The sequence below is a fragment of the Dasypus novemcinctus genome, chromosome 17 (genome assembly GCF_030445035.2).
Source record: "Dasypus novemcinctus isolate mDasNov1 chromosome 17, mDasNov1.1.hap2, whole genome shotgun sequence".
Classification (NCBI taxonomy): domain Eukaryota; kingdom Metazoa; phylum Chordata; class Mammalia; order Cingulata; family Dasypodidae; genus Dasypus; species Dasypus novemcinctus.
Window position 1 is genome coordinate 79,693,024 of NC_080689.1, and position 26,505 is coordinate 79,719,528.

A 26,505-nucleotide genomic window follows, 5' to 3' on the forward strand; every position below is an offset into this window, starting at 1 on the left:
GGAGCAGTTTGGTATTATTGATGAATTCTGAAAAGAAACATTGGATTATGTTTGCAAACTGGTCTTTTCCTCTGGGCAGATGAGAGTATATTGGATTCACAGGTTTACTTGATTACTTAATTAAGTGAACCTCTTGTGCCAGCAGGGCGTTGAGTCCCAGCCCGTGGTGGGTGGGGACTCTCAGATACAAGGCATGCCAAGGACAGAGTTGGGGGCTTTTAATGTGGAGTTTTGATGTTGGAGTTTGATGCTGAAGCTGGAGCCCCAGGGAGAGAGACAGAGCCATTTGCCTGAGAGTCTACAGCTGACCTTGTGGAGAAAATAGAGGCACTGAGCCCAGAGGAACCCAGGAAGCCTGAGCCCTCGCAGACGTCGGCAGCCATCTTGCTCCAACACGTGAAAACAGACTTTCGTAAGGGAAGTAACTTATGCTTTATGGCCTGGTATCTGTAAGCTCCTACCCCAAACAAATACCCTTTATAAAAACCAACCAGTTTCTGGTATTTTGCATCAGCACCCCTTTGGCTGACTAATACACTGTCTTTAACCTTCACCTGGTTAAAAGCAGAAGACATTTAAATACCCAAATCACAGAAAGAATACAACATTAAAAAATCGACCAGTCGTGGCTGCCTGTTGGGCCTGTCTATGAAGACGCACAGGGAACTTAACTGGGTGATGAGAATGTTCCAAAGCTGGCCTGGGGGAATGGTAGCGCAATGGTAGAACTTCATTAAAATACACCGACTACAAGCTTGAAATGAGTAAATCTTTTGGTATGTAAATTTAATCAGGTAAACTGTTAAGAAAAAAGGAACCAGAAGATCTGGATGCGAGAGCCAGTGCTAGAAGCATTTAACTAGCAGAGTTATCTTGGTTGAAGCACTTAACCTCAGGTCAAGCCTTGCATCTCCTTATCTTGAAAACATTCAAGGAGGGGATGGGGAACGGGGAACAGTACCAAGGAGAGAAAAGAATCCACGTGGAGGTACTAGTGGCTGAACCGATTTCATAACTCTGTCTGGGGTTACCCTGCCTAATTTAGGAGAAGCTATGTGTATTAGTCAGCCAAAGGGGTGCTGATGCAAAATACCAGAAATTGGTTGGTTTTTTCAAAGGGTATTTATTTGGGGAAGGAGCTTACAGACATCAGGCCATAAAGCGTAAGTTACTTCCCTTACGAAAGTCTGTTTTCACGTGTTGGAGCAAGATGGCTGCCGACAGCTGTGAGGGTTCAGGCTTCCTGGGTTCCTCCCTTCCAGGGTTTTGCTTCTCTCTGGGTTCAGGGTTCCTCTCTTCCCAGGGCTTGCTTCTTTCTGGGCTCAGAGTTCCTCTCTTCCTGGCTTGCTTCTGTTTCCTCTGTGAGCTTACTTCCTGGGGCTCCAGCTTAAGGCTTCAGCGTCAAACTCCAACATCGAAAAGCCTCCACCTCTGTCCTTTGCCATGCCTTTTATCTGTGAGTCCCACCCACCAAAGGGCAGGGACTCAACACCGTCATGACATGACCCAATCAAAGCCCTAGTCATAACTCCATCATGCCCAGGTACAGACCAGATTGCAAACAAAATCCTCGGTCTCTTTTTGGAATTCATAACCATATGAAACTTCTCCACTAAGTAAATTAAACGCCACAGCACAGAACGCGGTCCCCAGGGTGAGACGCGGTCTTTAGCCCTCTGACAGGAGAGGGCCAAATGCACACAGCCCAGAACGAGTCGGCCCGAGCGAGCCCTCCTCTCTCCTCAGACACCTTTGAAATGCAATTTCACAGCCGAGCAACACAGTCAGTGTCCTAGCGTCTCTTCAGAGACGACTGCTAGTCTTTAAAAAGAAAAAAGACTGGCATGTGACGCAACACCTTTAAATAGAAACTACCAACCCACAACCGAGTCCGCACGTTTCCTCTTCTGCTCTTTGCCAGGGGACACCGGTGGCCGAGTGGGCTCGCGCTCCAGCACGCATCAAGGCTGACGGGGCCGCACTTCACAGCTTTGAGACCAGCTCAGACAACATACAACCCCAATAGTTCACGTTTGTCCAGGTGCTCTCGGGGGTAGGATCAGATTCCCCACCGGCAGGCCGGAGAAAGGCTTTCTTTGTAGGGAGTCCCCCCTGACCCCCGTCTCACGACCACCAGGAAGGGGAGGGCCTCTGGACCCTAGAGAGGACTTCTGTTCTTGTTTTAATGAGGCTCAACCCGGGATCACATCAAGGAGCTGCTCAGTGTGACCTTCAAGCCTTTCACCTTTGGCCTCGTCTCCTTCCCAGTCTCACCACCTGCTACCTTCTCACCCAAACCCTCAGTGAGACCCCAAGCTTGCTGTCCCCCTAATTTGGAAACCCTTCTGAGGGTTTCCACTTCAAAATTTTTAAATTTATTTATTGTTTCTGAGGCATGCTTTTGCATGAATATCTGCTGAGGACAATCTGAAAAAAGGGACATTTTGACCCCATCAAAAAAGTTAAAAAGCTACTTAAAAAAAAAATCCCAAGTAATATAATTAAAAACACCCTTAATTCCACCTTGGTTATAGCAGGCTTGCACTTCCTACTTAATTCATTTCTAAACTTGTAAGGTTGGCCCCTGTTCCTCTCTCCTTCCCCACAAAAAAAAAATTACAGGGGGTTTTCTACTTTATTCATTTCTGTATTATTTAAATTCTTTCGGCATTATTTTTACAATTAGGAGAAGTAAAGCTCTTTTAAGACTCCTTCAGAACTGGGTCGATGAAGTGGAAACTGGGCTGCCTACTTGATGTCTCATTTCCCACTCCATGATTTAGGGGGAAGAAGAAAGAGAGTTTTTCTCTGTCTTCCAGTGGGTGCGAAGAGTCGAACAAGAGAACATCAGTTCTATTCCTCAAAGGGCTATTAATAAACTAGCATGTATTATTCAGTGAACTCAAAGAATCGCCAGTTATTTAACTGTGGGTTTTCTGTACAAGCTAGACTGGGGGCCACGAAACCTTTCCCCCTCCCTCTGGTATTTAACATGCACAAGTGCATATTAATTAATTAACGTAAAATATTAGCACAGGAGGCCCTGTCTTCAAAGAGCCTGTGTGGAAGACAACTGGGAAGGCACACAGTTCAAGCGGTTACGAAGGGGCTTCGAGAGCCCAGAGGACGGCCAGGGAAGGCTTCTTGGAGGAGCTACTCCAGAGCTGAGATCAGATTTAAAGGGTGTTTATCAGAAAGGCCAAGGACAGGAGATGGGCAGGTGGCAGAGAAGAAAGAATGCAGCAAACACAGGGGAAAGAAGAGTCTCTTCAACAAATTGTTTGGGACAAGTGGATATCTACCTGCAAAAGAAGGAAGCTGGAACCCTAACCCCCGCCATATACAAAAATTAACTCAAAACAATTCTAAGACCTCAATGTAAGAGCGAGAACTATGAACTCTTCAAAGAAAATGTAGGTGTAAATCTTTGTGACCTTGAATTAGACAATGGTTTCTTAGATGTAACACTAAAGGAACAAGCAACAACAACAAAAAATACATAAACTGGGTTACATAAATACTAAAAACTGAGCGGTGGATGTGCCTCAAGCAGATGGGCACCTGCCAACCACATGGAGGCCCCAGGTTTGGTTCCTGGTGCCTCCTAAAGGAGATAAGTAAGGAGGCTGAAAAGAAGACGGTCAGTAAGCTGACGGGCTGGGCTGGTGTGGTGAGCTGACGCAATGAGGTGATGCAACAAGATGACTCCACGAGATGACTGCATGAGGAGACACGAGAGACACAAGCAGGGAGTGGAGGTGGCTCAAGTGATTGCACACCTCCCTCTCACATGGGAGGTCCCAGGTTAGATTTTCAGTGCCTCCTAAAAAGAAAAAGAAGACAAGCAGACACAGAGAGCACACAATGAACCGACACAGAGAGCAGACAGTGAGTGCAAACAATGAGGAGGGTAGGGAGAGAAATAAATAAAATAAATCTTTAAAAAAATACTAAAAACTTTCATGTTGCAAATCCTACCATCCAGAAACTGAGAAGACAACCCACAAAATGGTAGTAAATAGTTGCAAATCATATTTCTTTATTGCATACCACAAAGAACTGGTATCTAGAATACATAAAGAACTCTTACAACTCAGTAATAAATAGACAACTCAAATTTTAAAATAGGCAAAGGACTTGAATAGACATTTCTCTGAAGAATATATGCAAACAGGCAATAAACAACTGAAAAGATGCTCAATATCATTAGTCATTAGAGAAAGGCAAATCAAAGCACAGTAAGATACCATTTCATACACAGTAGGATGGCGATAATAAAAAAGACAGACTACATCGACTACAAGTGTCGATGAGGATGTGGAGAAACTGGAACACTCACACATGGTTGGGTGCACTGTTTTGGAAAACAGCTTGGCAGTTCTTCAAAATATAGTTACCCTATGACCCAGCAATTCCACTCTCAAGAGAAATGAAAACATATGTCCACATAAAATGTAACCACGAACTTTAAAGGCAGCTTTATTTACAATAGCCCTAAATGGGATCAACTTGAATGCCCATCAAGTGATGAAAGACTAAATAAAATGTGGCATATGCAAAGAATAGAATTTTAGTCAAAAAAGAAAAAGAAAGGAAGGAAGAAAGAAAGAAAGGAAGAAAGGAAGATGGATAAACCTTGAAGCCTTGAGTCTGGAAAAAACTCAGTCACGAAAGACCACATGTTATGATTTCATTTATAGGAAATGTCCAGAAGAGGCAAATCCATAGAGACAGAAAGTGGATGAGTAGTTGCCAAGGACTCAAGGAGAGAAGGGAATAGAGAGTGACTGCAAATGGGCACTGAAGGTTTCTTTCTGGTTGATGAAAATGTTCTCAAGCTGATCGTAGCGATGGCTGCACAACTTCGTGAGCACACTAAAACCATCGCACGTGAACCGGGTGGAACCGGGAACTGTGAGGGGCGTAGGGTGCCTGGACCTGGCAGCTCTGTGAGGGAGAGGGGCAAAAGGAGGCTGGCTAGGTCAGAAGGAATGAAGTCAGAAAGAGTCTTCCGGTTAGACCAGGGAGTTCTGGGTCCTCTCCTGAAGGTCATGGAGAGAAACTGAAGCATTTCAAGCACAGAAGCAATAGGTCAGATTTGACTTTCAGAAATGTGGTCTGGAGACAGAAAGCGGGTAAGGAGACGTGTCTGGGCACTGGTGAGGGCAGAGGGCTCCCAAGGGCAACCTCGGGTCACTATTTTTCTCAGAATTCTAGAAACTATATAGTTTGTGAACATGGTCCCTCGATTTCAAATAATTTACATTTTAGGTGGGATGATGAGATGCTCACACGAATGACCACAGTATAAGACGGAAGCTGGGGAGGTGCAGAGGAGTTGCAAAACACTGTTGAGGCTTGGTCTGGAAGTTGTCGAGCGGGTGGGGAGCGATACTAGCCAGCAGGATGGCAGGCCCTTTAGAACCTTCCAGGCTGCCACACCCCACCCAGCACGCTGGAAACGGAGAGCCTCAGATTATAGAAGCAAATCGCAGAGAGCCGCAGAATCCTAGGCTGGAAGGGGTTGGCAAGGGCCCTGAGCCACCCGCTGCTGATGCCTGACTTCTCTTGACAGGACTGTTTTCTGAGAGACCCCCAGTGCCTCACCACCAGGGCAGCCCGTTTATCCCATCTTCAGGCACCAGGGACTGTGAGAGCCTTCTCCTTCAGCTTGGCGCCACCCCCTGCCACATGTCCCTGCTGTGGGGCCCGTGGTCAGGGCCAAACCTCAACAGGCCAGGCCCTTGCTGGCCGGCGGTGGCCACCACGTGTCCTCACCTGGTCTCTTCTTTGGACTGCACGGATGTTTCCACCCCTTCAACCATTCCTCAGGGACGTGGTTTTGGTCTCTCGCCCAGTCATTTCCAGAAGTCCGACTTCTGTCTTAGTTGGCCACAGGGCTGCTGATGCAAGGTGCCAGAAACGTGATGGCTTTTGTAATGGGAAATGTATCAAGGGCAAAAGCTTACAGTTCAAAGGCCGTGAAATGTCCGTCAGCAGAGATGCCTTCTCACCAAGCTCAGCTGCTGGTGGTCCCGGTGCCCTGCGCATGCTGAAGCAAGATGGCGACCAGTCGCTGCCAGAGTCCCGCCTTCCCTCCCAGAACCGACCTTCTCCTAGAGCTCAGCTGTGGGCAGTCAGGCACAGGGCTCGTCTCTTTCCAGGCCTCCTCTCTCATTCTCGGCTGCTCTGCTTCTTTCCTCTGCCCAGCTGTGGGCGACTGGCCTTGTCCCTTCAGCCTGGAGCTGCTCCTGGGCCCTGCCCCTCAGGAGGCCTCTTTCTATACCTCCGTGCTCTGCTGATTCCAGGTTCCGGGACCTCTCGGGCTGCTCTGCCTTTCTGCAGCTGTAGGTGAACCGGCGGTCCCCTCGCTCACATGGCCAGGTCAAAACGACAGAGCTCCCTTTTCCTGGGTGTCTCTCTCTGTGTAGGTAAAGCTCCAGGAAGAGGGCCCAGACCCAACCTGAACCATGGCTCATGACACAGTCCAATCAAAGGGACCCCACGGGAAGCGGACTTGGCCCAGTGGTTAGGGCGTCCGTCTACCACATGGGAGGTCCGCGGTTCAAGCCCCGGGCCTCCTTGACCCGTGTGGAGCTGGCCCACGTGCAGGGCTGAAGCACGCAAGGAGTGCCCTGCCACGCAGGGGTGTCCCCACGCGCAAGGAGTGTGCCCTGTAAGGAGAGCCGCCCAGCGGGAAAGAAAGTGCAGCCTGCTCAGGAGTGCTTCCGCACACACGGAGAGCTGACACAAGAAGATGACGCAACAAAAAGAAACACAGATTCCCGTGCCGCTGACAACAACAGAAACGGACAAAAAAGAAGAACACGCAGCAAATGGACACAGAGAAAAGACAACTGGGGCGGAGGGGGAAGTGAAGAGAAATAAATTAAAAAAAAAAAAAAAAAGGACCCCACACCACAGGAATGGATTAGTTCAAGAACTTTTTCTATTTGGGATTCATAAAATAACTTCAAACTGTCACAGGCTCCTTGGGAGAATGTCATAGAACAGTGGCCAAAATGCACAGAACATTTGGCTGATCATTGCAGGGTTAAGCAAACCATCCCTGGTCGAGATCCCAGATTCTATTTGTGCAGCTTAAGAAAAAATGATGCAGGCAGCCACAGCACATGCTGACGCATACCGCACTGGCTGGCCACGGAAGCCACTAAGCTGTTTTCACCTACGGTATTACTAAGCCACGCCTTGTCCATCCTGCATCTGTGAAATGGCGTGTTGGCCCTTGCATGAGGGTGCCCATGGCTCTCTCCAGCAAACCCGGCCTCTACGAGCAGACACCTGTGCAGCTGGTCCAATGGCCAACGGCTTCTTGAAATGGACAAGAAAATGAGGACGCAGAGATTGTGGAGAAGTGCAGCAAAAAACAAAGGCAGGCATTCGCAGCATACCCATAAGTCATGCAAAGTGTCATCATTTTAGGCCTTTCCCAGAAGACGAAAAACAGAGACAGGATGTCCACAAACTTTATCCAAGAGCGCTCTGCAGGGCCCTGGAATGTAAAGGGATTTGGGCATGTGTGCAAGGCCAGATGGACCACGAGGAGAGGGGGCGCACTAGCAGAGGGCTCTGGAGACACCCCGCCCCACCAAAACAGATGTGTTAATGCTGACAGCATGAGTCAGTGGACATCTGAGGATGGACGCGGCAAGGAAGGGAGGCTCTGTGGCCAGCAGGACTCGTGGGGCCCAAGGGTTTCTCACGGGCCAAGGGTGGGACTCTGATTTTGATGAGGTTCTTTTCATTTCCTTGTTTATACTCATCTGTACCACAAAAGAGCTGAGGCACTTTCAAAGGACATGCAGATTATCGGGAGGCATGTGAATCAAAATCAGGACTAGAAAAGGAGCACTGGGGCTGTGATCTTGTTTGGCTTTTGTGGCACAGATGTGACATTTCGCAGATGAGAAAACTGGGACGCAGAACAACTAAGGAGCTTTGCTAAGCCCTTGCTGGAACTAAGTATCGTTTAGGTTTGAATCTAAGTTCTGCATGATTCAAAAATGTGAGCTCTTTGCTCTCTGCTCTGCTTTCGTCCGGGTTCAACTGTGGGCGGTCAGGCCTGCTCGTCTCCTCTGCCGTGAGCTGCCCCATGGGCCCAGCCTCCTGGGGCCTCGTGCTGCAGCCCCGGCTGCCAGCGAGCCTCAAGTCCTCTCTCCCAGGGCAGGTCGAAACAGCCACTTCCTTTCTCTGCTTCTGCCTGCCTCTCGTTTATATAAAGCTCCAGGAAGAGGGCGGTGCCCAGCCTGAGCCACGCCCACTGGTATCATCCAATCAGAAGGGCCCCACGCCCCCAGGAAGGGATCAGTTCAAGAGCACAATCTCTTTTGGGGATTCACCAGATTCAACCTCTCCCAGCAGGCATGACGCAGAGAGGAAGCTCGATGGAAAGGAAATGAGTCAACAGGTCCAGAAGGAGCCTGTTTCACGCACAGAGAAAAGAGCAGCGGCCTGCAAGTGACTGAGAGCTGGGGTTCTTGATATCTCAGGGAAGCACCAGCCAGTGCCCCCAGACGGCCAAACTGGGGGCCACGGCCAGGCTTGGGGGGACGCAGGAGACCCAGAGACAGCTCCAGAGGGGAGGGGTCCGTCACGGCAGGTCTGATGAGTGGCTGGAGGTGCCGGCCACGGATTTCAAACACATCGAGCGACTCTGGAAATGCACCTCTGCCGTCCGTGGTGGGGGCTGGACAGGAGAGCCCAGCTGGAGGCAGGGGGGCCCAATGGGGCAGGGGGCTGCGGCGGAGCCCGCAAAGGCAGGTCCCCAGGGGCCAGCGGCCCGAGCGCGCCCACCTGCAGTGCTCCCTCCTCAGCCACCTCCGGGCACAGGGTGGAGGGAAAGCCTAGCTCTCTCTTGGACAAGCGGTCCCTGCCCGGATGAGTCCTGAAAAGCACTTTCTGGCCGCGTCAGACCCGCGGGGAGAAGAGTCGCCGTGGGTGAGTGATGTCGAGGTGGGGCTGGGAGGGCGAGGCGGCGCTGGTTGGGGCTCCGTGCGCAGTCAGCAGTTTACTGCAGACAGCACCCTCGGCGCCCACTGCAGGCAGGCGAATCCCCTTGGAGGAGCCTGAAGCGGCCCCGAGGCCCTGCTCCTCTCTGCTGGGACCCTCCTCCTTCCGGCCCCCCCCCCACCGCCCCCAGCCTGGTAAAAGTCTGCTCCTCTGAAGCCACCCTGTCGGGGCGAGGGTGACCCTGGGCAAGCCACTTTATCATCTCCCTGCTTCTCCATTTTCTCAGCTGGAAAATGGGGATAATAAAGGCCTTCACATTCCTGGGGCGGTTAAAGGAAGATTAGCTGAGTCAATATTGCAAAAGCACTTTTAGAACAGTGTACAAAGTAAGCATGAACGATTGCTACTGGACCAGACGTGGACGTGGGCAAGTGGCTTAGCCTTCCAGGATCTCCCAGCCACGAAGGTAATTAAATAAGATGGAAAGCACCCAAATGAAAATCACCTTTTCTTCCAGCCTGGGCTGAACATCATCGGCTACTTTAGCCAATCAAATAATCAGTGGTATTAGCAGTGAATCTGTCAACTGATTTAGAAAAACAAACCGACGTTGAAGGGAAACCTTGAAGTCCAATGTAAAATCAGTAACACTAACAATCAAATGCAGGCATGACAGGTGACCTGAAAGGAACTTCTTCCACCTGTTTTTAGAGCAGGTACACTGCAGCACTGAGCAGGTACGCTGCAGCACCGAGCAGGTACACCTCAGCATCGAGCAGGTACCCTGCAGCACCGAGCAGGTACACTGCAGCACTGAGCAGGTACACCTCAGCATCGAGCAGGTACCCTGCAGCACCGAGCAGGTACACTGCAGCATCGAGCAGGTACACCTCAGCACCGAGCAGGTACCCTGCAGCACCGAGCAGGTACACCTCAGCACCGAGCAGGTACCCTGCAGCACTGAGCAGGTACACCTCAGCACCGAGCAGGTACCCTGCAGCACCGAGCAGGTACCCTGCAGCACCGAGCAGGTACACCTCAGCACCGAGCAGGTACCCTGCAGCACCAAGCAGGTACACCTCAGCACCGAGCAGGTACCCTGCAGCACTGAGCAGGTACACCTCAGCACCGAGCAGGTACACCTCAGCATCGAGCAGGTACCTTGCAGCACCGAGCAGGTACCCTGCAGCACCGAGCAGGTACCCTGCAGCACCGAGCAGGTACACCTCAGCACTGAGCAGGTACACCTCAGCACCGAGCAGGTACCCTGCAGCACCGAGCAGGTACACCTCAGCACCGAGCAGGTACCCTGCAGCACCGAGCAGGTACACCTCAGCACCGAGCAGGTACCCTGCAGCACCGAGCAGGTACACCTCAGCACCGAGCAGGTACCCTGCAGCACCGAGCAGGTACACCTCAGCACCGAGCAGGTACCCTGCAGCACCGAGCAGGTACCCTGCAGCACCGAGCAGGTACACTGCAGCACCGAGCAGGTACCCTGCAGCACCGAGCAGGTACACCTCAGCACCGAGCAGGTACCCTGCAGCACTGAGCAGGTACACCTCAGCACTGAGCAGGTACACCTCAGCACCGAGCAGGTACCCTGCAGCACCGAGCAGGTACCCTGCAGCACCGTGGCACTTCCGCCCCATGACGGGTGTTCTGGGGAGGGTCAAATGGAAACCCCCTGTCCCGCCCCCCCCCACAGACTAGGGTAGAATACTGCAGGAGGGTGGGTATTTGGTTGGTTTTGGGGGTGGCGGGTTCTTCTGCTTTTGGGATAAGATAAAGTAATTTTTCCACTCCACTTTCAAACTTTACTTAACGTTTAACTGTAACACGTTAGAGATGACGTTACGGCTCAAGGGTGCACTTGGAAAGGTTTACTTATTCAACAGAAAGGAAACATACCAATGGAAGAGCTAACTGTGTGGGGCGGGGCTCTGCACCCCAGAAAAACATGTTCTTGAATCTACTTCACTGCTACTGTGAGCAGCACCTCTCCACGAGGCTGCGTAGTTGAGGTGTGCCCAGCCTTAGTCCTCTTACTGGAATCCTTCACAAGAGAATGACACTCAGGCAGAAAGAGGGAAAGCAGGGAAGCAAGAAGCTAACAGCAACGCAACTAGAAGAGAAGGGGGAGACCAGGAGAGACCCACAGGCGCTCTGCCACACGACAAGCCAGGGACCAAGGACGGCCAGCGGCCAGCCCCAGAAGGCCACAGCCTTGGGGGAGAAGCGTCACCTTGATGGTGCCTTGATCAGGTCTTTTTCCCTAACCTCAAAACCGTGAGCTGGGGAGCGGGTGTAGCTCAGTGGCTGAGCACCTGCTTCCCACGTATGAGGTCCTGGGTTCATTCCCCGTACCTCCAAAACACACACACACAAACCAGCAAGCAAACAAGCAAATGAAAAACCACGAGCCACGACGTTCCCATTGTTTACGCCAGCCCACGGCCCGGGAAACTAAGCCACGAACCTTAACACGGTCAGCGTTCACATAATGCAGCCTTTTCGTGTCACATTCTTCAGTAACATAATTCAGCTTGAGGATGTAAAGGATCCATACTCCAAACACAAGCAACGTACACCTGAGGGGAAAAATCAATTAGGTATAATGATGCTGTCATTTGACAACCAAGAAAAATAATGTGAGATATGTACAAAACTAATCTAAATTGAAGACTGCCTGCCATGCAGCATGGAAAGGACAATCTTTAAGTTGACCTCAGTGGCAGAAGGAAGGCACGATTTTCTTACCTTCTTGATAATATAAATTAGCTGTCTTTATTACAAACAGGTACAGAAAGTTTTTTTTAGAAGAACCTATAATAAATCCTGAATCACAAGCATATTATTTGACTTAAAAAAAAATCAAGTAATACATTTTGAAATACAGTCTCTCTGCCTCAACTTTTTGCCACTTAAAAGTGCTGTCAATCTTAACAAAGAAATAATAGAAAATAAACAATCTATTCACAACTAGCTCTGAAGAATTCTACCCAGGGATGAGACTGATGGAAGTGAGAAAGAACCACCGGTCCTTAAGACTACCTAAAAAAAGTTTTTAAAAGATCTAATGAATTCACACCATGATGTAGTTTAAAATACATACACAGGATTTGGAGAAAACTGGATCTAGCTCTTGTTCTAGAAATCTAATTTTCAGGAAGTTCCCTAAGGGATAACTGACAAACCAAAAGTTTAAATCAAAGTTTAAGAATCGCTACTTTAAATAATTTTTGTTATTGAAAAAAACAAACCTAAGGAATACTCTTACAGGGAAAACTATCTTCTCAAGAAAGGGGGCAGTTTCTTTTAGGTCAGCATCAAGCATGGTATACTGTACATAACACAGGCAAAATATTTCTTGAGGATAATGAGGCAAGGACACGTTGCTAGGAAACGCTTTCGAGACGTGTTCACTCTCGTTTCAACGGGCTCCCATGAAAACCTCGACAAAAGTCTTCATTCCTGGGATTGAGTACCACGTAAAATGAATAGGACACTACCCTTTGTCTAGAAGAGGGGGCTGGGGGGACGTATGATGGAAACCTTGGTTGGTCTTTGTCCTCAGTTCCTGGGGAAGCCACCACTGAATCTCTGGAGCTTCCTGGGTTCTTCGTGTTGGGCCCTGGACCACACCTGAAAGGTACAGGGTGGGTCAGCCACACCTGTCCTCTGAGGACAGACAGACCTCTCACCAGAGAGATCAACCAGGTGACTGGGGGTTGGGGCTTCCAGTCAGGTGACGGCGGCCCACTTCCCTGACCTCTGGGGACTGTAGACTGAGCTCAACCACAGGGACACGGATTCCATCAGTCACGCCTACGTGATGAGACCCCTGATAAAGCCGGGACCCTCGAAGCCCCGATGAGCTTCCACGACTGAGAAAATAGCCCTCTGTGCCCACAGGGTGACATGTGCAGACTTGAGGACATGGAAGCTTGTGTCTGAGAACTTTCCAGACCTGGCCGCCTGCGTCTCCTCTTCTGGCTTCTTCTTGTTTGTATCCTATTACTGTAATAAAACTAAAATCCCAAGGACAGTTCTGTGGGTCGTTCGAGTGAATTATCAAACCCCAAGGCTATGGGAGTCCCCAAATCTGTAGCCAGCTGGCCAGAAGTGTGGGTGGCCTGGGCCCTCGAACTTGTGACTGTGCCTGCAGGACCGTCTCTTGGAGGAGGAACCTGCGGAGTCTGGTCCTAGCCCAGGCAGAGGCTGAGCTGAACTGCATCGGGCAGGGTGGCAGTGTCTGCACCTGTTGACTACCTTGTAATCTGCACGGCTGGGGTGAGAAGCTGTGTGGTAGGGAGCTGTTGACAACTTCTTTTTGTTTACTTTTTCCACTGAACTTTCGATACCACGGGAAGGGGAGAAGAATACACACACATACGCCACATATTCCTCCTGTGCAGGAGACACTGGCAATACTGGCTGTTTGAAAAGGGAAGGGGAACCGCCGGCAGCAAGGGCGAGATGTTGTTCTGCTGAGTACCCTTCCGTGCCTTCTGAACTTGGAATCTTGCGGACATAACATCTGCTCTCTCCACCCACCTCCACCCCCTGAGAATGAGTGACACGCAGTTAAAGTAATCATTTTCTTTTGCTCTTTTTTAAAGAAAGCAGGTGGGACAGTAAGCCCCACCTCTACAGCGCCGAAGGCTCTCTCCTGTAATTCCGTGGTAATGCGTCCACCCGCCCGCGCCCTGAGCGGTGGGAGACTCAGGTTGCCACTGTGGAGCCAGCAGCCAGCCCAGAGCAGAGGCAGGCACGCAAGGCGCTCCAAAAACACTGGCTTGAGCAAGAAGAGGAGGGGCGGGAGATACGAGTGTTTATAAATACGTGTCTCCCTCCCCCGCCTTTCCCCCCGCACCTCCTAAATTAGCAATGGGAGGCTAGATCTTAAGCCTGGAGTTTCGTCTTTAGACGTGAAAAACAAAAGGTCATTTTCAACTTAGTTTAGCTGGTACCAGACAAAACTGAAAAGCTCTTCCTTTATTAATTCTACCACTTATAAGGATATAAGGGTCAGGTGGCTGAAACACCTGTCACCTCTGCTAGCATTTAATATTTGCTATTCAAATGCCTTTAGGGAACTTTAACCTTATTTTAGATGAACTGAAAGTAGCCAAGGGAAGGAGCTGTCTTTTGTTAAATAACTGCTTGGAGGCGGAACACCTGCACTCAGTACAGGGCCTGCCCTGGGCACCGCCTGGTACCCCAGACGGCGTGACCGTGCAACCCACTCCCTCCGTCACTGCACTCTGCTCGGACGTGCTTTCGCGTGAGCTCTGCTTCTCCAGCGTCGGCCAGCTCAGGGCTCTGGGCTTTCCCCCAGCACCACACGGTCCACCACATCAGGAGGCTCTCCTGGCGCGAAGGGTCGGACTTACTTGAGAATGTCTTTTAACATCAAGCTGGGTCTCCTCATCTTGATTTGGGCTCGGAAGCACCATTGCACGGCAGGGCTGGAGCACATGTGCCTCAGTCTCCTACAATTACTCTGGCGTGGCAAGGCTGAGAGGAGAGCAGAAGGGCGGAGAAAAGAGCAGCGCGTTAGGATTTTTAAAAAGCCTCTCCGTGTTACGGACAGACGCTGGAATTCTACCCAGCATCACAAGGAAAGAACTATCGACAGCCCGTGACAACTTGGATGGCTCTTAGGGGAAGCAGGCTGAGTGAAAAAAGTCAATATTAAAAGATCACATATTGTATGATCCCATTTATAGAGCGTCCTTGAAATGGCAAAATTACAGAAGTGGGGACCGGATCAGTGCTTGCCACGGGTTGGGGCGGGCGTGGCACGTGGGGTGTCGGGTGATGGAGATTTCTCCATCTTGCCTGTGTCCGTGTCGACATCCAGCCATGACTGAGCAGACGCAGCCACGGAGGGACACCGGGTGATGCGCACACTGGCCTTCTGTATTTTTTCTTACAACTGCACACGTGCCTCGACAACGATCTCAAAATAAAGAGTGTGATTTTTAAACTTTAATCTAAAAAGTCTTTACCTTTTAGGGAGAAACAGAAATATTTACACATACATGAGATGGTACCTGAGGTTTGCTTTAAAAAAATGCAGGAAGGGAATAAGTAGGTAGGAGACAAGATGAAACAAGACTGGCACTACATTGATAACTACAGAAGCTGGGAGACAGGTACCTGGGGATCACTGTACAATTCTCTCTACTTTGGTGTCTGAAATTTTCCTATATCAAAAAGTTTAAAAAGTTACATTAAAAAAAGGAGAAAGCATTACATTAAAAATATATATATAGGGAAACGGACTTGGCCCAGTGGTTAGGGTGTCTGTCTACCACATGGGAGGTCCGCGGTTCAAACCCCGGGCCTCCTTGACCCGTGTGGAGCTGGCCCACGCGCAGTGCTGATGCGCGCAAGGAGTGCCCTGCCACGCAGGGGTGTCCCCCGCGTAGGGGAGCCCCACGCGCAAGAAGTGCACCCCATAAGGAGAGCTGCCCAGCGGGAAAGAAAGTGCAGCCTGCCCAGGAATGGCGCCGCCCACACTTCCCGTGCCGCTGATGACAACAGAAGCGGACAAAGAAACAAGACGCAGCAAATAGACACAAAGAACAGACAACTGGGGGAGGGGGAGGGGAATTAAATAAAAATAAATCTAATATATATATATATATATATATATATAAAAACAGGGCATTTAAATTTTTCTTTTAAAAAAGAAATTTTCTTGAGTATGTTTGTCTACTTATCCTTTTGAATTAATTTCCCTCTCAATCCATCAAGTTCTAAATAATATTCCAAGGAGTACTGTAGTAGAAATGGGTACATCTCTCCCACATTGGATTTCTCCTGCCTCCCAACTTAATAGAACTCTGGATTTTAAACCAGGCACGGGGCTGCTCAGAATGAAAGCTACTATTCCCAGCCTCCCGAGGCAGGCGTGGCCTCATGCCCTCGGGACGTGAGCGGAGGTGACCTGCACAACTTTCGGGGGTACCTTGGCCTGCTCCCCTTCCCTTCGGCTGAGCTGCTGACGTGAGGAGCCACTCTGGACCACACAGACAGGACGTTCCCCACGGCATGGTGGGCAAGAGAAGGTGTCCAGGCCCGCGGAGGGCCAGGCGCTGAGCCGCCGTGCCACCCCTGCACTGTGACAGGACGGAGAAGTAAACGTCTACCTGGTTTAAGCTACTGTTCATCAAAATCAAAGCTTTCCTGACCGATACAGGGAGCGCTCTGAATTGGTTACGTTGGATTTCAATTTGGGGTCTGGGCAGATGTCCGGTTTCAATGACATAAACCATGAATCGCCTGTTAACTGCGGTGGTATTTGGGCGCCATTAATTTCAGTGGTGGCTGCACCTTTGACAAACAGAAATGATCAGAATGTATCAATAGTTGTAAACAGGATAAAGATACCTGGGAGAAGGTACACCTGGATGTTAACACAGGAAACTGAGGCCAGAACACATGGGGTAAGACAGGGCGTTACTCCCAGGTCGCAGAGGGAAAGGGGGCTGCCGCAAGGGGTCCATGGGAAGTGTGACCAGCCCGGGGCTGGACTAGTGGGAGGGGGCACACAGGTAGGGCGAGAGGGACCCAGGGGGCTTGTGCCTTTACTGTGGGCCGGGAGAGCACAGTAGATTTTCCACGGGAGACAAGGATTGGTTAGTTTAAAGCAAACACATGAAAAGGGGAGGGGACTGGGGTCTGAGCAGTGGGAACGGTCGGCTCATCATTTGGGGCCCGCTGTGGGTTTGGGTGAGGTGTGTGGGTGGTGGCCGCAGGCACAGGTTCGGGCTCCCGGGGAGTTTGTGCCCAAGGGCTGGAAAGCTGCTTGCACACTAGGCCAAAGGCCAATGCTGACGCCAGTGGCTTCACCGAAGTAAGCCACCGAGACGGCACGTGAAACGTTTTGATCGTCATTATCAGGCACCACCTGCTAGTATGGCCAATTTTATATTAATAAATAATGTTTTTCTTTCACAAGCCTTTGTATTGGGTGTTTTAAATGAGGCGAGCCATGTAAAATTGCTTCACACAGTACCTAGAACACAGAATCTCTTGAATGCTGGCTACTACGGTTAAAAAATAAAATAGTACAACTATTAAAAAAGTGCTGTCATCAGCTGTAACAAATATTCTACACCGATGCAAAGTGTTGGTTGGATGGTGGATGGGAATCCTGCATTTTATGCCTGACAGTTCTGTAAACTCACAACTTCTCTAATAAAAAAATTTTTTTAAAGAAAAAACAACAAATATCTTTATTACATTGAGTCTTTCAACCCAAAGGCAGTTCTATCTCATTTGCTTTACTTTCCCCAATAGGGTTCTGCCATTTCCTTTGGAAAAAACTTACCTCTCCAAGTAAACGGACACGCAAGTATTTAATTTGTTTCTGCTACTGTAAACAATCTCTTCCTCTACTCCAATTCTCTGTTTGCACTGAAGAGCAAGAACTTTTACAGTTACATATCATTCCATCCGGCAAGTTTCAAAAAGTGGTGCCAAGGACCTCACTGGCAAGCCTCTGCTGGAGGCTCCTGAATCCTCAGGGAAAGAGTGAGAACAGCGGGGAGCCTGGGTGGTTTGTAAACACCACAACGCTGCAGTCACCTGCCGGACGGTTAGCCGAGGGGCAGGAACCTAGAACCAGCACATGCATGAAATTAAAGTTTCTAAGATGCTTGGGTCTTTATGACCAGGAAGACACGCAATTCACCCCAAAGTGGGCCTGCTGAGAACAAGGCTGATGGTGAGAGTAACGGCAAGAACGCAGGCCTCGCCTTCCGCTCGCGGCTCTCTGCGTGCCTCTCTCTCCTCCTTGGCCATGGGGCTGCAAGACTGCAAACTACACTTTCCAGACTCTCTTATCAACTGGTGGCCTCAAGACCCCTCTCAGAGAACGCGTCAAGATCTCTAGTTTTCATTCACATCTTTTCTCTTTGCTTTTCTCTTTGCTGGAGGAGGGGTTGCAACTAAAGTTTCAATGACATCAACCATGCATCACGGGTTAACTGCGGTGGTAATTGGGCACCATTCATTTCAGTGGTGACTGCACCTTTGACTAACAGAAATTACCAGAATGTATCGATAGGTGTAAACAGGTATAAAGACACACAGGAGAAGGTACACCTGCACGTTATCAGTCGAAGGTGCTCCTGTGGGTGTATTCCTCACGATGCTACCTGAATTCTGTACATTACTACTTCTATTTTTGAAAAATTTAAGATATTTTCATTTGGGGGGAAGAATCCCTACAGTATGATGAAAAGATACTTGAAATGCACCCAAACAAAATCTTTTTAGGAAACTTGGGTCATCCCGTTAGGACAAACTTGCCCTAACATCTGTTGTTAAGAACAATATCTCATAAATCCCGCCTCTAAAGGTGAAAAAGAGAAACAAAATTACAAGATTTTTAGAAGGAGCTTCATGATGAAAAGACCACGTGTCTGCTGAGCTGGAGAAAGCGGCAGAATGGGGAATGCTGACCCTCCGCAAGTCCAGCCGCACTCCGGGGCAGACACGGGGTCGCCCTTTCTTTGTGGACGCCTCAAGCCCCACTCTGCAACAAGGGAGCTTCTGAAGAGCTGGTGACCAGATGAACAGGCGAACAATCCGTGGCACAGGCCCGTTGCCATCGGAGGGTCACGTTGCCCCCGATCTGGCCTGGCAGAGCAGCACCAGCTGGAGAATTAGCGCGTAGGACGTGACGGGCATCTCCCGCAGACTGAAGCCATCATGCATGTGTGCCGCCTCTTAATTTTAGTGATCTGCATCCTCTACTCGATTCAAGCAACTAACAAAGGGAAGACTGCTCAGGCTTGGGAGTGGCTGTAGCTCAAGTGGTTGAGTGCCTGCCTCCCACGGATGAAGTCCTGGGCTCAATCCCCAGTATTTCTACAAAAAAAGAGACTGCTTAGGCTCGACTCGCAGAACACTACAGATAGGCTTACATGGGTATTTCTGGACATGTGCTTTGGTTTGTCCTCAGGGCACTTACCATCCCCAGACATTATTTATTTTTTTACTTTTTGGAAGGCAGGTGCCTTTGGCTGCCCCCTGGTGGGTAGAGTCCACGGAAGCAGGGCCTTTTCTAGGCTGGCCGCCGTGCCTCCCCCGGTAAGGGGCACACGACGGGTGCCCAGCAGGTAGCTCCTGAACAAACAAGACTCTGCCTCCTGGGAGCAGTCATCTCCGAGGTGACGTGGCTCAAGGCGGCCTGCCAACGCCTTGGCCAGCAGCCGCCCCCCTCGCTCTGCTCCTGCCCCTCTGGTGGCGCTTCCTCCACCATCTCCCCAAGGGCCGCATTCCCAGCTGCGGGCAGCACCACCACGCGGAAAAGGGCCCGGCTTTTAAAATCCTCTTTTCCTGTGCATGTGTAAACAGCTGCCTGAAGCTCATTAAGTGCCCGCGTGCCTGATGAAGAAATCGTCCTTACTAAGGCCATGATGAAGAAAGGGTGAGGCTTTCCGTCCACTTCTGGCACCTGCGTCAGCTCTACAGAATGAAGAATCAACCACGTGAAACGAGAGAGGAAAAGATGCCGCAGAGTGGAAGGTGCCTGCTGCCCAATTACCCGCTCAGCCCACTTCTGGGGCAAGCGTGGGTGGCACGCTAGGGTTTGCGGAGGCCTGAGCCTCCGTGGGATGGACCCGGGTTGTAAGAACACCTGCCCGCTGGCCTCGTGCACCTGGCCAGGTACCGCGTGGGACGGGCAGGCGCTGAGCACGCAGCCACCTCCAAGGTCCTCTCCACCCGACCCAGGAGCGGACTCTGTGAAACCACGGGTGGACATGTCCATCCGTGTATTACTTTTTCCAATCACAAAGGCCAGCCAGGGAAAGGCCTGTTATAAACGAGATCTGAAGTTGAGAAAGCGCCGGGTAAAGCAGCAGGGCCGGGGGGACACTGCCCGGGAAGCGGACGGGATGACCTCAGAGCTGCCACGGTGGCCTGAAGGGCAGGCCTTCGCGGCCAGAGGCTGCTGGGCACCAAGGACCTGGCCGCAGGGGGAGGCCCGGCCTGCTGTGCCCCAGCAGCGGGGGGCCCGACCCTGTGGGAAAGGAGCAGGCAGGGTGGGACGTGACCCACCGAGAAACGCCACGGGGAAGACGAGTCAGGAATAGACGCTGGCGAAGGTAAGTCTGGGGTTCCAGCTACCAAAAGAAACAGGAAGCGCCATCAGTCATGTCACTCAGCGGCGGCGACCTGGGCCAGATGCAGCTGCGCGAGGCAGTAGGTGGGAGAGGGGGCTGGGGTCCCGCGTGCCAGCCGGCCTTTCCCATGGGGGGCTCTGAGAACAGCCCGACGGCAGCGGCTGGCTGGAGGAGCCGCTCTCCCCTGCCTGGGGCCCGGGACAGCGACGCCCTGCCCTCAGCGGAGTCAAGGAAACAGTCCCTGCATTCATTTTTGGGTCTCTGTGGTTTCGAGGAGGAACGCCATGGAGAAAGGAGAACAGAAGACAAGGCAGGGGCCTGGGCTCAGGGTGAAGGCTGCCGAGGGGCGCACACCTCACCCATCAGCGAGGCGTGGGCACCCAGAGGGAGCCGGGCAGCGGAGCTGGGCGCGGGGGGGGGGGCCCAAGGACGGTGGCCCACCTGGTTTGGGGGATGCCAAGTGACTGGGCACAGCTAAGAGACTGAGGCCGTGGGGTGGGGGGGCGCGGGCAGGAGGTGGGGGCCGGGCCCTGGGCTGGCGCCTCACCCCGCTGCTGCTGACTGCAAACAGCTGCCCACTCCTCTGCCATCTGCCCCCACCCCACCCCCCGCGGAGCAAGGTGCGCTCTGGGGCTCCCGAGGGCTCCCCCCGTTTCCTGCCCCACGCTCCCTTTTCTCCTGAAAGCCCCCTCCGCCAATCACGGGCCCCAAAATCCCTGCTTCAGGCCCTGCTTGCGGGGACCCTAAGCCCCGTGGAAGGTGGCAGGAGGTCAGGGAACACAGCCCCCTATGGTTCCGAACAAGAGGGGGACGCGGCCCACGGGGTAGACGCCTCTGGGAGCGGCGGGCGCAGCGGCCCAGGCCCTCTTGGCACAGGATCCCGCGGGCCTCGGCGAGGCGGGGAGAAGGGCACCCGGCGGCAGGTGCGGCAGTGAGTGGGCGGCGGGGACGGTGACTCGGCGCCAGGGAGGGCAGAGGAGTCCTCTGTCGGGGTGACAGCGAGGAGGCGTGGTGGAGACAGCTGACAGGCGACACCCATGGCCGCCCACGCGCAGCTGGCGGCAGGCGCGACCCTCTCCGGGGGGCCCCGGCTGCACTGGGCCGTGCGAGCGGAAACACCCACCATGGCTCTTACCAGGGAGGGCTCGAGTCCTCACCTGAACAGCAAGTCCCAGGAGCAGCAGAGCAGGGCCGGCCCGCGATGCCCACGTGCCCGGCTCCCACCACCTCTGCGCCTTTGGCGCCAGCACCACCTCCCTCCGTGTTCCAGGAGGGACAGAGAAGAGGGATGAGCCGGGGGGGGGGGGGAAATGGTGGCACCTACTTCAGGAGGGGAAAACGCTCCCCAGAAAGCCCTGGCGACGCCCCTTTGTCTCTCTTAAGCCCAGGAGATGGCACATGGCCACTCGGCTGCGGAGCTGTGAACTCTTTACCAGCCGCCGGGCACGGCTGCTTCCCCAAGCAGAATTAGGGGTCTGTCGGTAAGTCAGGGAGGGAGTGCTGGGGGGGCAGCGGACACACCCAGAAGCCCTGGCCCAGGCCCCCCACTGCGTCCATTTCACAGGCCGGGGCAGATGCTGAGTTCAGCGGAAAAGACCAGGCCTTCAACCTCAAAACCTAAAAACTGGGCGTCCAACAAATACCCCTTGACCGAATGAACGAGCAAATGAATGAATGAGCACACGGGTCAGCGGCCTGGAACGGGACGGCCACAGCAGAGCCGACTCTGGCTCAGCACGATCCTGCCCAGAGGCAGACGCGGAGCCTGGACGCCCGCCCGGGGCCAGATGTCACAATCGCTGGCCGTTTAGGACCCGTCCAAGTACCTGGCACACCAAGGACAAGGACGGAACCGTCTTGTGAAGGAAGAACCACTGCGTGTGTGTGCGTATGTGCGCGCACTGGGGAGGGGAGGGCAGCAAAATCACACCACGGCCCCACCACAGCGTGAAAAAAAAGAACAATTTGATGGCTTTGATTTTTCTTTAAGAGAGGAAGAGATAAAATACTCAGTTTATCAGCCCTTGAATCTTGGCAAATCCTTAAAGTCTTTACAGACAGGAACATTTGCTTCTCTGTAAAAAAGCAAGGTTGGGCGAGAATGCTTGTATCACCCATTCCCTTACTCTAATTTTATGCTTTTCATTTATCTACTTTCCCAAGTCATAGGAAACATAAAGCTTAGTTTACTCTGTTGCGGTTGAGAATCATTTACATTATGGCCGGTGGGAGGTAAGGAAGAGGAAGCCGTAGTACATGCGGGGAGTGGAGTTATGAGGGACCGAGAGCAGAGCACCTGGGCGGGCGGGGCAGAGCGGAAGACTGGAGAGAAAGGAGGACAGAAGCTGCGCTCTCCCCTGGCCGGGAATTTCAGCCGAACTGCAGATTCTGATAAGCAGACCCACCCACACACCAGCTTCCCCCCGCAACTTTACACCCAAGAACGGGCCCCCAACACCCCGACGCTGGAGAGAAACTCCAGCCAGAAGCCCAGAAGCGGTGCCCTAAACCGGACACAAGGAATGGGGGCTGGAAAAGGGCCCCGTGTCTTGCAAAGTGCAGGGAAGGATTTCTGCCCCAGACCCACGACCTCAGGGTCTGGCTGGGCCGGCCTACAGAAGGCAAAGGCCGAGGCCCTGGGCAACGCCACCCTCCAAGGGCCCTGGGCAACGCCACCCTCCAAGGGCCCTGGGCAACGCCACCCTCCAAGGGCCCTGGGCAACGCCACCCTCCAACGGCCCTGGGCCTTCTTTGCCGGCAAGAGCTGGACCAGTGCTCCTTGGGTAGAAGCCCTGGTACCCAAGCACCCACCGTTGTGCTCAAATAGTCTTGAACGCTGATGTTCTGGCCGGGACGCTGGGTGGGGTCAAGCTGAAACCAGGTGAGCCTGTGGGTTAGAGCTGGTGCACTGCAGACCCGTCCGCAGAATCCTGAGCCACCCACCTGGGGGGGAGTTTCCGAGACAGGCAGCGGTGGCGCCAGCAGGATTTTGGAGAAAGCACCTTCCAGTCAGGTGAGGCCGCACCCGAAAGATCTTTCACCCATCTTCTGACCATGCCACGGGGAGCACAACAAATTCTGAAGAGAGTGCTGCGCAGGGTGGAATTTCTTCAGTGGCAACTGCAGAGATGGCCCCACGTGGCTTCCGATGCTGGACTGGCCACGGCGCCCCGACGGGGGGCTTCGGGTTTTGTAAGTTTTTATTTTGAAATAATGTGAAACTTTCAGAAAAGTTGCAAAGATACTACAAAGAAGTCCGATGGACCCTTCCCCATCTGTTAACATTTTACCATATTTGCACTATCATTTTATTACATAATAGGCAGATTACTTTTTCCTTAACCATTTGAAAGAAAGTTTAACACATGGTGTTGCTTTACCCCAAAATATTTTAGTGTTTGCTGAAATCAAGGCCATTCCCTAATCTAACCACAGTACAAGGATAAAAATCAGAAACCAACATTGAGTTGCTACTGTTATCCCTGTTATCCAATCAAAAGACCACATACAAATTTCTCTACTAATCCCAAAAAGGACTTCAGAGGAAAAATAAAATTGTTTTTCTGTTCCAGGATCACATGTGGCCTTTGGCTGCAGTGGTTCTTTAGTCTCTTGTAATCTGAAAAGATTCCTTTATCTTTCATGACCTTGACATTTTTTTTTTTTTTGAAAAGTACAGGCCAGTTATTTTGTAGAACGTTTCTCCACTGGGGTTACTCGAATGTTTCTGCATGATCGGATTCAAGCTATTCCTTTGGGGCCGCCCACCCCAGCAGCGATGCCCTCTTGGCACTTTCTTCGGTGGCACCCAGCTTGTCGATCGTTCGGACACTGGTGGGATGGCCCTCGATCAGCTGGTTGAGGTGCTGTGAGCCAGGCTTCACCACTGACGAGTTACTGTTTTCCTACATATTTAAGAAGTAGCGGGGGTGATACTAGAAGACTAGGCAAATGTTCCGTTCTCGTCGAGCCTCTTTGTTCCAGCACCCCCCAGCAGGTGCTGCCCAGAATAAAGGCAAAATTCTCTGTGAGGTGAACGTCAAGAATGACACTAGGGCTGGGCAAAAAAAGCCAGAGTTGATGAGTAAGAATTAGCCCGTGAGACTTTAGTTGACTTAACTCAAAGAGCCCAGTTTATGGTCACAATCAGCTATTTTTTCAAAGCCCTCTAGATTTGCATGTGCAAGGTGGGAAGTGTGGTTAGTTTCTTTCTCACGCCAGGGCTGCTGAAACCTGAACCATCCAGCAAGGGGCCTGCTATCTCCAGCGGCCACTATGCTATGGGCAGAGGACTTGGCCCAGTGGTAAGGGCGTCCATCTACCACATGGGAGGTCCGTGGTTCAAACCCAGGACCTCCTTGACCCGTGTGGAGCTGGCCCATGCGCAGTGCTGATGCGCGCAAGGAGTGCCCTGCCACGCTGGGGTGTCCCCCGCGTAGGGGAGCCCCACGCGCAAGGAGTGCGCCCCGTAAGGAGAGCCGCCCAGCGCGAAAGAAAGTGCAGCCTGCCCAGGAATGGTGCTGCACACATGGAGAGATGACACAGCAAGATGACACAACAAAAAGAAACACAGATTCCCGTGCCACTGACAAAAAAGAACACTTCAGCAAATAGCCACAGGAAACAGAAAACTGGGGGGGGTGGGGGGTGGAAGGGGAGAGAAATAAATAAAAAATAAATAAAAAAAACAACAAAGCTACGAGTCCGCCACCTTGTGCTGAGGCACTAGTGAGTTTCAGTTCCGTTTAGGAACTTCAATTTGGCTTCTTCACGAAACATTTCAAAACCTTTTTTTATCACAGACTTAGCATTGCAGAAAACAGCGTTTGGAGCTCGCGGTCGTGCTCGCACCGCCCGCCCCCCAGCTCTCCGAGAACGTTCCGGTCTCCGCGGCCCTCTCTTGGCGTGCGTGCTGGGGAGGAACCCACCTCCCTCGGGCTGTTGCAGGCTGGGCTCCCTGCAGGGCTAAGCCCGACAGCAAAGGACCTGAGTGCGATCTTCTCAATTCCCCCAGGGCGGTGGGTAACCAGAACCTTCCAGAAACACATCAGAGGAGTTCGCTCATCACCCACCACGGTTGTCGTAGAGTCCCACAGCTTCACTCTCTCCAGGAGCCCCAGTGGAGAAGGATGGGTCTGTGCTGCATAATTTGCTTTGTTCACAATTCTTTAAATAAGCATCTAACAGGTACCTTCCCTCCGTTGGCCGCTGGGAAGATAAAGATAAATAAGACATGGCCGGCCCTTTTCCTCTTCAAATGAACAAACCAGCCAGGGACACAGAAAAGACCAAACCCTCCAAATACTAAGCAGTGCTAAGGCAGTTTACCTCCGTGTCCTGGGCAGGGGCCCATGGGCGGCATCTAAGGAAACCGGGGAGGCTTCCCTGGGGAGGGGACACGCACGCTGGTTCCTGGATGAGTGAGATTTCGACGACAGAACGGAGGGGCAGGCATTCCAGAAAGAAGCTGCGCCGAGGCTGGCTCACTGGGCCAGTGGGAGAGCCCGGGGAGGCCGCTGTAAAGAGGATGGGGCCCGCCCACCTGCTCCAAAGGAGGCAGCCCCAGGCAGCCCTGAGCGGTTCTTCACAGGGTGGGGGCAAGGTCACGCTGACGCAGGAGGCCAAGGGGAGGGGGAGGGCGGGCGAGGGCCACAGCAATCACCCCGGGAGCAAGGCGGCGAAGCAGGGCTGGGAAAGGGAAGTCAAGAAGGGGAGTAGCAGGAGACGTGGGCAGGGAAACTAAGAAGGGCAGAAGCAGGAGACGTGGGCAGGGAAACTAAGGGGACGGAAGCAGGAGACGTGGGCAGGAAAACTAAGGGGACGGAAGCAGGAGACGTGGGCAGGAAAACTAAGGGGACGGAAGCAGGAGACGTGGGCAGGAAAACTAAGGGGACGGAAGCAGGAGACGTGGGCAGGAAAACTAAGGGGACGGAAGCAGGAGACGTGGGCAGGAAAACTAAGGGGACGGAAGCAGGAGACGTGGGCAGGGAAACTAAGGGGACGGAAGCGGGAGACATGGGCAGGGAAACTAAGAAGGGGAGAAGCAGGAGACGTGGGCAGGGAAACTAAGGGGACGGAAGCGGGAGACGTGGGCAGGGAAACTAAGGGGACGGAAGCAGGAGACGTGGGCAGGGAAACTAAGGGGATGGAAGCGGGAGACGTGGGCAGGGAAACTAAGAAGGGGAGAAGCAAGAGACGTGGGCAGGGAAACTAAGGGGACGGAAGCAGGAGACGTGGGCAGGGAAACTGAGAAGGGGAGTAGCAGGAGACGTGGGCAGGGAAACTAAGGGGACAGAAGCAGGAGACGTGGGCAGGGAAACTAAGGGGACAGAAGCAGGAGACGTGGGCAGGAAAACTAAGGGGACGGAAGCAGGAGACGTGGGCAGGA

At 52.3% G+C, this 26,505-nt stretch overlaps 1 protein-coding gene across 5 annotated transcripts in view; it reads right to left on the minus strand.

Moving 5' to 3' along the window:
- Positions 1–26,505, minus strand: part of ST3GAL5 (ST3 beta-galactoside alpha-2,3-sialyltransferase 5) — a 44,710-nt gene that overhangs the window by 12,601 nt on the left and 5,604 nt on the right. For 3 of the 5 annotated variants that reach the window (XM_058279041.2, XM_058279039.2, XM_058279038.2), the window contains exons 2-3: positions 14,367–14,490; positions 11,450–11,561 (exon numbers count right to left, since the gene is read on the minus strand). In XM_058279041.2, the coding sequence (XP_058135024.1) occupies positions 11,450–11,561; positions 14,367–14,452 (198 nt within the window). In that variant the 5' untranslated portion in view covers positions 14,453–14,490. Of the gene's footprint in view, positions 1–11,449; positions 11,562–14,366; positions 14,491–18,369; positions 18,823–25,445; positions 25,637–26,505 lie in introns of those variants that run through there. The other 2 variants (XM_004465708.5, XM_058279040.2) reach the window with 2 other exon arrangements.